This window comes from Grampus griseus (genome assembly GCF_964374135.1).
Source record: "Grampus griseus genome assembly, chromosome: 2".
In the NCBI taxonomy this organism is placed as follows: Eukaryota; Metazoa; Chordata; class Mammalia; order Artiodactyla; family Delphinidae; genus Grampus; species Grampus griseus.
Genome location: NC_139018.1, coordinates 151,308,001 through 151,319,010, shown reverse-complemented (window position 1 = coordinate 151,319,010; position 11,010 = coordinate 151,308,001). Strand labels below are relative to the sequence as shown.

Genomic DNA, 11,010 nt, shown 5'->3' with positions numbered 1-11,010 from the left:
TAAAACATCATTTCATTAACAATATTAGAACTACTATTGTTTCTACAACTTGAGGCTGATCAAGGTAATTCTGGAAGAGACTGTATCTTATAACATCTCTACAAATGATTAGAAATCTGCTGATTTTTCAGATCACAACCACTGATATAATCTACACTACTGACTTTGAATTTCCAGAGTTAGAAACCTGAGATACCTAAGTTAAAATCTGAAATTAATCAAATTAATGAGGATGCTTTGCTAATAGCTTTACTATTGTATCCAGAAAGTGGCCAGATGTTCAGCTGTCTTCAATTCAACTGCTATTTCTGATTATAATGTGTTCTAAATGGTTTAATAAGATTCAAAAAACTTGACCTAATTGAATCTTTTTCTCTTACTTTTCAATGAATTTCAAAGGTGTAAGTATTTATGACTTTTTAAAGAACTTTGTGAGGCTTGCCATCACCCCCTTTGCTATACCAACGCATTCTGGCAAACGTCCCCCAAACATCCACCAGCCAAGAAACCTTTAAGGGTGATTATGTGTGTGACTTTCTTTTTTTAATTGTATAATTCATTTATACAGAGAAATCATTTGGATGTAACTATTTACAGTCTTTTTCAATTTTCATTTCCACTGGCCAAATATAGTTCACATAATAGTCAACATTTACTTGAGCTGATAACCATTACAAATCTGCCATGACATAGGGCTTTTAGCACCCCGCCTTAAAGACTACGATCTCATTTGAACAGAAACATTTCATAGTAAAAGATTCACCAGTCTCTTATGAATACATCTGCCAAAACTGATCTCATATGGTCAAATTTTCAACACATTTTCTTTTCAAACCCATTATTTGCACGTATTGTAAACCAAGGCAAATACAGTTCACTTCCCTCAAGCCTTCTACAACTTACTACACACTCTCAAGTTTAGCTTTTACTATCTTTCATAAATGTCTGACACAACCAGACATTTTTTACTTTAAGACAAAACTACACTCTTTTTCCCTCTTTTTTTTTTTTTTTTAATACTTATTACCAGCCAACTTCCTTCCCTCTTGCTTTTCAGACAATATTAACTTTCCATGAAATCCTTAAGGTGGTTTTCTTTCAGTAGTCCGGAATATACTGAGTCATTTCATGTATGTTCTAACCCTGAAATACTACACTTTAAAAATTGCAATTTTCTTAACTGGCTCAAAAACAGTATGGCTTGATTTCACTTGGTAAAGTTAATATGATTTAAAAAAATACACACACACACACACACACACACACACACACACACACACACACACATTTTTAATCAAGGAAGAAAAACACTTTAAAGACATGCCAATTTGAAAAGGCATCAAAGTAAAAAAATAAAAGCAAATACTAAAAACTACTTTACAATGAAAAAATTAAATAATTGGCAGGTTAAATCAATGAAAAATGAGGAATGTGCAGTGAAAAACAAACTAATAAAAAGCATTCCAGTTGGTAAAATGGAAAACCTATTAAGTTTTGTTTTTCCAAGGAACTTATGTTTCAACATAAATTCTGAAATATTGCAAACATATATTCCAAGTAGATCTTAGATGCCGATGTTAAAATTTCAAATTCTGCATGCAAAGTTTATCAAATAAACACTGGTAAAATCCTTGTATTTGCAAAATTTTAAGCTTTGGCCAATATTATAAACATCACAATTGGTATTAAAAAGTGATGGGGCTTCCCTGGTGGCGCAGTGGTTGAGAGTCTGCCTGCCGATGCAGGGGACACGGGTTTGTGCCCTGGTCCAGGAAGATCCCACATGCCACGGAGCGGCTGGGCCCGTGAGCCATGGCCGCTGAGCCTGTGCGTCCGGAGCCTGTGCTCCACAACGGGAGAGGCCACAACAGTGAGAGGCCCGCATAACGCAAAAAAGAAAAAGAAAAAAAAAAGTCACGATGAATGCAGAATGAAGAGAAAACCCATTTCATAAGTATTTCATTTGATTAAAAATACCAGACTTACATGTTCTAGATGATCTGAGGAAAAAAAAAAAAACACTGCAGTTTAACAGTAATCTGCATATATATCTTTAGCTGCCATTAAAAAAAATTAAAAAATAAAAAACCACCACCAAAACCCAACCAAAAACACAGAAAATGTGAAGACTGGTATTAAGTAACCCTGCAACGCTCCCATACTCACATTACAAGAAAGAACAACTGTACACAGTTATAAATAAAGTCTCTCCCCCGGTTACCACAGAGCTTCCTTTACACCAGTGTCTCTTTCCGCTTGCCACCGACCTGGGCTTTGTCCCTGGCTTTTCGGAGGCCAGCCTGGGCTCGGGGCGCTTTTGTGCCCTTAGCATTGTCTGCTGTGTGCACCGGGGTGCCACTTTCGGAAGCGTCTCCATCAACTTCCACCTGAGTCACGCTGGATGCCGTGGACGCCCGTCTCTGGGCCCTGGCATTGCTGGCAGGGGGGCAGTTCTCTCCGTACTCCTCGTGGGGCTCCGGCAAGCCCTGCAGCTCGGAGGGGCTGGTGGCCTGTCGGGAAGGGGCCATGGCAGCTCGGATACAATTGAACCACTGCTGCTTGTGGAACACATCATTGGCTTGTAGAGTGTGGGACTGGCCTGGAGAGGGGTCTTGGAAGCGAACTCGAAAGATATTTTTAGCTAGAAAAAGAAAAATTAAAAAATGGAAATCAGACTTAAAAAGTTTATTCTAGATAAAGTGAATATGGGTGCTGGTATTTATACAGCATGCACATGTTAGGCAGATACATTACATAGTGCCTAGATGTTACTTATTAGGTACATGTGCTGGTGTCAGAGCAGCACAGCACCTGCCAACTCAAGGAGTGTAATAGGTATAGGATGATGGAACCCATTTCATTGTTAGTTTTTTGTGTGGGGACAGAATTCTTATAGATTAAAACTGAGTTTATGATTATTGAAACTATTTTAAAGCGTGTATTTTTACCTTTATCTGAATTGCTGAAAGCCCCTCGAAAGGACCCTCCCATCCTCACATCTCCATCCTGCAGGTCTTCCAAGACCAGCTCCTGGATTGGGATTGGCTGCCGGTAAACCTGGTAGGAGTGACGCTCGTTTCGTGTAACAGGCCGAGTCAAAACCAAGATGTCTTGAAACAGGAAAATGTAGAGTTTCTGGAGAAATGAGAAAAAAAAATGCTTCCTAAATATGGAACTTTGTGACTTTAAGTTGACTGAAATCCATTGTAAAAACAACTTAATTTGATCTTACTAATTTCATCAAATTGATTTACTAAGATCCCCCTTACAAATGACTTCATAACGATGGTGATTTTAAAGTTATGTATGTTCTCCTCGGAGAGCTTTTGTCATCACAGACTATATGCAACTTTTTTATCCGTGTGTAACATTAGATTCAGCAGCAGCTGAGCAAACGCCATGCACCACAAAGACCTGACTGTCGGTGGTAACGTGACTGGAAACACCAGGACTATACACCACAGTCTTCTAACAGGGTGAGAATTTAAAAATGTAAGCTGGTAAAAATGTTAATTGTTCTGTTTTGTCCCACATAAATTTAAGCTTTTATAGAACAATGAGGCCTCATGATAGAAATCAGAGATGAAAGATTAACTCTTTTCCAAAAAAGAACCTCAACTTACAAATTGGGCTTCTGAAAAGCACGTAATGAAATAAAAATACCATCCCATGCTTATACTTAGTTCTAGCAGGTACCTTTGTAATTAAGATTTAAAAAATAAGTTTGCTCTCATTCAATCTGCTACAAAAATTTGTTTAGTAGTGCTAAAAACTACTTCTATTACTATAAACTCTGCAAAAAATTTTTTTGAAGGATATGCTTTTTTATTGAACATCATAAAACTAATAATTTATTTAGAAAGGAACCCCTAGCCAAACAAGTTGATTTATGCTTCAAAACTAAAAAATAAATGATTACTGATTCTCCACCAAGACATTTAACTTATTCGGTAATGACAGAAACCAAATGTTTGCTTTACCAAAGCTGGTAACATAAAATCCAGTTACCTTCTTTCAGTATGTGATGAGTTTATTTTATAAACCTGCTTCATAATCAATGTGGAAAAAAATTAAACAGTGAGAAAAGGGCAGTAACTGCTCATTTCATATGTTAGTGTCCAAATGCACTTACATGTCCATTTTTATTTTTCAGTTCCCCATGGCAAAGCAATACTTTGCTAGCTTCAATTCTAGGGTCCTTCTGCTTTTCATCCAGATACTCCAGCTTGTCAATATAATACTGGCATTCTGATTCACCTTTCTTCAAGTTGATATCAGAGAGAACTCCTTGTATTATCAATATCTAAAAATAATAAAAAAAAAATCAATGTAGCATTTTCAGCATATTAGTTTATTTTAGTCCTGTTTCCCTACAGGACTAAAATGTCACATTAAAATGATAAAATGTTAAAGCTTGAAGGGACTCTAGAAATCGGGTAATTCAGCCGTCCCTTCATTTTACAGCCTCAGCCAAATGGGTGATTTGCCCAAAGTCACACAGCTAGCTGATGGAAGAGATCAGATTAGAATCCGGTCTTCTAACTAAAATATAAATATAAAATGTGTTATGTATTACACATCTCTTTATTAGTGCACAGTGCAGTAACATACGAGAACTTAAAACGACTACAGAAAACTTCACTGTGCTGATTCAACATGCAGACAGTGTGAGAGTATCATTGTATATCTTTCTCAGGCAAGCTAATATGTAAACTTGAAAAACGTAAGAATCACTTATTGGACTACTTACAGCTTCCTCCAGAAGCTGAACATCAGAGTGGTCTTTTGGAGTGTGTCTAAGAATTTCTTTCAACAGTAAAGGGTATTTAACGAGGCGGCTTCGAGGAATATCTAGGAAGCTCCAAAGATCTAGTTTTCGACTGAAGGGAGACTCAAGACATCGCTGGAGGAAGTCTTGGACTCTTGGATCCTGTTTCTTTTGATCAAGAAGAGCTTTGGCTGCCAGCTGGTTACTGCAGTAGCCTTTGTAGGCATTCAAGCCTGGCAACTGAAGAGTAATAAGAGAAAACAAAGTATAATGAGTTCCTGTTACAATTTAGTCCATTAGTAAGACTGTGGACACAAAACAGAAAACTTATAGCTATTCTTTTTTTTAATCAAAAGCTTATTATATGATCCTTTGAGGTTTATCACAGTAGTTCAGAATCAGTTTAACATTTGAAAAACCAACATAATTTACCATAGAATACTTATAGCTATTCTTGAAAGTTTTAACAAGCTGTGAAAATTCTCCTGCAGGTGATAATGGGGGTTGGATAGTATTTCGGGCCAATCTGAGAATGCCCTTTTTCAATTTCCCTAATATGGCTAAATCCAAACAAAGACTCATGCCTCTTACTTCCCCAGCCTCAGTTACATGCTGGTCTCCTGTATTCCCAGGACACCTGAGCCCTCCTCTCTCACATTCTTCAACAGCCTTGAGACTGGTTATTTACTGCCTGTTCTCTCACTTGACTATAAATGCAGAGACCATCTTTTATCACTGAATCTCTAGTCACCCCTCCTAGAACAGTGGCAGGCATCTGGCAGGCACTCAAATGTTAACTGAGAGAATAAAACAGATAACTGATGGTATATAATGTGGGAATTCTGTCTAAGGAGGAACATATTCTTCAAACAAATGAAACTGCATCATTCATGAAATATTTTTTAAACAGAGACTATAACTTCTACAGCTATGTAAATTTGTTCAGTTTTAACGCCTTATTTATCTGATTTTAGAATCCAGTAACTGGATCAAATCAATGTGATATTGATCATAAATGACAAGTCTGGCAAATCTGTATAAACCTATCTGAAGGTAACAACTTGCTACATACCCAGTTCACAAGAATGTGACCAATCTGCTCTACTGTTCCACCAGGCTTGGTTGCTTCTCCTATTCTTGCCAACAAATCTGAAGTGTAAAGAAGCAGAAATGCCAATAGGTTTATTTAAAAAATAATTCAGGGAGGAGCAAGATAGGGGCAGGGGATTAAGAGGTACAAACTACTGTGTATAATATAAATAAGCTACAAGGATATATTGTACAGCACAGGGTATATAGTCAATATTTTATAGTAACTTTAAATGGAGTATAATCTATAAAAAATCTTAATCACTATGCTGTACACCTGAAACTAATATAATATTTAAATTAACTATACTTCAATAAAAATTTAAAAAATATTCAGCACTAAGTTACAAGTTTAGATTTAAAATTACTTGTTACTGCTGTTCAGAATCCTATGAAAATTAGGTAGCATATCTTACCTTCATGCAGGGGTATATAAGCGTCCAAATCACCAAATATCTGTGTGAGTTCCTCTTCTGACATAATAGACAACTTTAACATGGGGTCATGGTAGGCCTGTCAGAGGGGAGAAATGTGTCACACAAAGAGATCAAGCAAATAAAACATGATGAGAGATCTGTACTTGAATGCAAGCATGACGAACTATGTAAAACTAGTGTGGATTCTATTTTATACATAAAAGAAATTAAAGTATATGTTAAGCCCAAAATAGACTTACTGATATTCATATTTGAAGAGATGCATCTAATAAACCTCATCTAAAAGAAGTATTCACCAGTAGATATTCTCTACTTTTCAACTTCTAAAGGTAAGAAAATCATCCTTTAGAATTTGTGAAACGTAATTTTTAAAAACTATGGCACATGATAGAAAGTTATTTACTGACCTTTCTTGCAAGCTTGAGATCCTCAATTAAATCCTGTTCACCTCGGGACATTTCATATATTGCCTAAAAAAAAATCCAGCAAACATCATAGATCACTCCTCCCTTTGAGAAACAAAAATTATATACAACTGGTATTTACCATTTAACTGACGTTTTGAATGGCGCTTTTTAAAGTGATTCCGTCTGAAAACTAATTCAGAATGGAATCTCAAATTAGCGGATGCCGTAGGTTTCATAATTCTACCCCATCCGAGTTGTTAAACTGGATGACCATCCCCCATCTCAGGTGCTGCTCAGCATGTGTTATGAATGGCATTCAAGTACAAAAATGCAAGTTTATCTTGCCATAGGCATTAGTTTGCTATTCTTCTGGCAAAACATATGTTTAAGAATCAGGGTCGGGGCTTCCCTGGTGGCGCAGTGGTTGAGAGTCCGCCTGCCGATGCAGGGGACACGGGTTCGTGCCCCGGTCCGGGAGGATCCCACAGGCCGCAGAGCGGCTGGGCCCGTGAGCCATGGCCGCGGAGCCTGTGCTCCGCAATGGGAGCAGCCACACAGTGAGAGGCCCGCGTACCTCAAAAAAAAAAAAAAAAAAAAAAAAAAAAAACAGAATCAGGGTCTATTTTTTTTTAGTTTAAGCCAGTACACATGGTCTTGCTACTGAGCATGGCACACCTCCTGACGTTTGATCTCTCTGGAGGTTAAAGACTGCTTCATGTTGACGTCTAACATCTCCGACCACAGGGCACTGCTTCTCCTTTTGGCGGGCGCCGGGACTGTAGATCTGCTGGATAACTTCTGGGCAGAAGCGGGGGATCTGTTGTCACCACGAAGGGTAAATGACTGAAAAGAAAAGAAAGAGGTGAACGAGAAGAAGGTTTGGAGGATACAGGAATTATTACTTTTTTTCTTAAAAAAAAAATAGAAAGACAAATTAAAAGCAAGGTTCTGAGAATTTCTCTATGCATAAAACAATCATTTATCCAAGCTTCTATCTAGCAGTATTCTAAATATTTATCAGTCAAAATTCTCTCTGGGAATAAAAACTATCAAAGATCTTGCTTTGATATAAGATACAAACTAATATAATGAGGTTATATAAATATTGTTCTGGCAACAATATGCCTTACCAGCACATTCCAAAAAAGGAAAGTTATGTTTAAGTATAATAGTAAAAACCTGTTTGTATGACTCAAAGAAAATGCAAATTTTAGGCTTCTATAAAAAGTCCCCTCACTACATTACTTGTCCCTACCTGTATGGTTTGACCAAATCGTCTGACGGCTCCATTTCTTACAGGAGAAATTAAATTTGCCAAGGATGTGACCCGAGCTAGAGGCCGAACTCTTTTATTGCTTGGCTCCTGTGAAAACAAAAACAAGTTATACTAAATGTGTGTTTAGGTGTAATGATTTCAAACAAGTTTGGACAAAGTTAAGCCCTCTCAAAAACCAGATATTTGTACAGTATAAAACGCAGAAACATGGAACTCTGAAAATGAATGTTGTTTTTCATTGTTGAAATACAAAGAACACTAAAGAATAACAGTAATTTATTAAATAATAAATGGTATAAGAAAGGCCAGTCAAATATCTGAACATCACTCTGAGAACATAACATACTATCATTAAACAGAAAAAAACCCAAAATTAAAACAAACAATTAGATTCTAAAAACCTTTAGAAGCTTTTAGCTTAATATAGAGAGTAACTTTTAAAAAACACCTCCTTATTTAGAAAAATTTCAAACATACACAAAAGGGGAGAACAGCATAATGGACCTCATGTACTTAATCACTCAGCTTCAGCGGTTTTTAGTATAACAATTTGTTTCATCTCTGCCTCTACTGAAATATTTTAAAGCAAATGCCAGACATTCTATCATTTTACTCCTGAATACTTCAGTTAGAGAATAGCTTTTAAATGAACACATCTGACATTGGAATGGGTCAGCTCTAAAGGCAGTGAGGTAGGTCCCTGTTGTGGAGGTATTCTAGCACAGTTAGGACAGTGGTTAAGAGGACACTCCGCCTCTGGAATCAGACTGACTGGGCCCAAATCCTGGTTTGGACACTTGATAGGAAACATCCTCGGTCCCAGTTTTCTCATCTGTAAAATGGGGTTAATATTAGAACTTCTCTTATAAAGGTGTTATGAAGATTAAGGTATGTTTAAAGGGCTCAGAACAGTTCTTGGAGCATACTAAGTTTTACCCATTACTAACATTCTTTCTTAGGAATATTTCCACTTACTATGTAAATGCTGGTATTTATAAATAATTAGATCCTCTTTCATACATTTAATTAACTTCAAGGAAAAATATATACAAATTCAGAGGACATATTATTTTACATGTATTGTTTTTAAAATAATAATAGTATAGCAAACATCACTTATCATTCAAAGACCTCAAAATTTTACAAATTTTTTTATTACTCTAATTTTACTGCTAGGAAAATGGAGGCATACCATTAGGTGACTCACACAGCTATTGAGATAAAGAAGGCCAGATCACAGAACAGGCCTATCCTTTATGATGTCTATGGAGCATAATTATTTGTTTATATTTGGTGCCTTTGACAATTGTGGCATACTTGACAAAATAATTTTAATGAGACTTCAGAAGGATATACGATAAAAAATTATATAAAAATTACCACTTAAAAATGACAGATAAAAAAGTTTTTTTCCTAAGAATTATTTGATGTGACCAATCAAAGAATTGATCGGTCATAAAAAAGAGATGAGGAAAGTGAGTAAAAATAATTCCCTAAGAATAATTTAAAAGTAAAGTGGCAGAAAGGGTTAAAATCCTCTGGAAAGAAACTTAAATGATTTGAATATTCAAAGAAGCAGTTAGACTTATTAAAGCTCCTAAAGGTATATACACATATGAGGAGGGAATGTGACCCACTAAGGTAAGAAGACTTTGTGGGCAACCAACAGAGTTCAGGCCCCTGAGTCCTTAAGAGGTGGTGCTGTAGACCAACCCTCCCCCGCCAAAATAATTAACTCCAAAGTAAAACTATGACTATAAAGCCACTAATGTGCCAATGTTAAATGAACCGAAAAAGAAGGCTCCAGGATATGTAGTAAAATGACACTGTGTGGCCAAGGCCATGTGTGGATGCCTTTACCAGACCCATCTGTGCGAGACTGAAGCGACACATGCATGGGCAGAAGGCGGCAGAAGGCATTCCTTTCTCTTGAGTAAAGACAGGACAAAGACGCTTCTGTTTGAATGGGGATATAATTACCTCACAAAGTAAGATATGCCAACGCCAACTAGAAACAAAGCAGTTGTCAGAAAGTTCTGTTCCATAGTTTGGAAAGAGGTTAATTCCTCTTCCTTGTTTAGATCATAACCCATTTGACTTCCTAGTAAATCATAAAATATTTAATTTCAATTTAAAAGTGTTTGGAAAGGTGCTCTTCCCAGTGAATTTGAAAGGAAACGTTAGTTTAGCTGGAAGGAAAAGAATATTTGATATCTAATTTAATACATAAAATCAAAAAATTCTTATCTTTGGATCAGTACAACTATTAATTTCCTGGTAATTTAAAACTGTGATATTTAAAATAAAAACTACAGAATTTAGATTTAGATAATTAAGTGTAAACATATCTAAAGCACCTTTCTGAAACTAAAACTCTGAAATGTGGATTTTGTCTCTTTAGTGTGTCAGGATATAATGCTAATAAGCAGTATTTTGTTATTAAATATGTTCCACAGTCCTTTAGAAACCCACCTATAATCTCACTTCTTCACAAAGAGATGTTAGTCTCAGGGCTGTATCTAATCTAAAACGTCTGGTAAGAGCGCCTGGCTAGCTCAGTGAGTACAGCATGATACTCTTAAATCTCTCTGTACCAAAGTAGTGCTGAATCAGGAAGTACATGGGGGAGGGGGTGGGGTGGGAGGACACCTTGTACTTTTCACACAGGCTTTTAAGATCCAAAAGTAACTTTCCTGCCTTACTAAAAGTTCATATGTGATGAATGTTTGGCAGACACAACACAAACTTTTAGCATATATATTTACTTCAAAAGTATGAAGAATTTTAATGAATAAAATAACTCAAAAAGTGTGACTGAAATGTAAAGGCATAATACTGAATATGGCTCACGAATTTCAGGATAAATACATTATTTGAAAAAAATCATACAGACAGCTTTTGTGGAAAAGTGTTATGAACTACGCATTCACAGGTCACCTATAGGGTAGGGACAAAAAATTGTCTCTTTATTGATTAGAATTTGGTTCATGTGAGCTACAACCAAAAGCAGTTTTTCTTTAGAGGTCTAGACGA

The 11,010-nt window shown here is 36.3% G+C and overlaps 1 protein-coding gene across 2 annotated transcripts in view; it reads right to left on the bottom strand.

Moving 5' to 3' along the window:
• Positions 1-521: 521 nt before the first annotated feature.
• NET1 (neuroepithelial cell transforming 1) overlaps positions 522-11,010 on the bottom strand; it is a 53,393-nt gene continuing 42,904 nt past the window's right edge. For both annotated transcript variants that reach the window (XM_082649268.1, XM_082649269.1), the window contains 9 exons: positions 7,957-8,064; positions 7,377-7,544; positions 6,702-6,764; positions 6,274-6,370; positions 5,841-5,917; positions 4,751-5,008; positions 4,133-4,303; positions 2,949-3,135; positions 522-2,641 (listed from right to left, as the gene is read on the bottom strand). In XM_082649268.1, the coding sequence (XP_082505394.1) occupies positions 2,235-2,641; positions 2,949-3,135; positions 4,133-4,303; positions 4,751-5,008; positions 5,841-5,917; positions 6,274-6,370; positions 6,702-6,764; positions 7,377-7,544; positions 7,957-8,064 (1,536 nt within the window). In that variant the 3' untranslated portion in view covers positions 522-2,234. The remainder of the gene's footprint in view (positions 2,642-2,948; positions 3,136-4,132; positions 4,304-4,750; positions 5,009-5,840; positions 5,918-6,273; positions 6,371-6,701; positions 6,765-7,376; positions 7,545-7,956; positions 8,065-11,010) is intronic.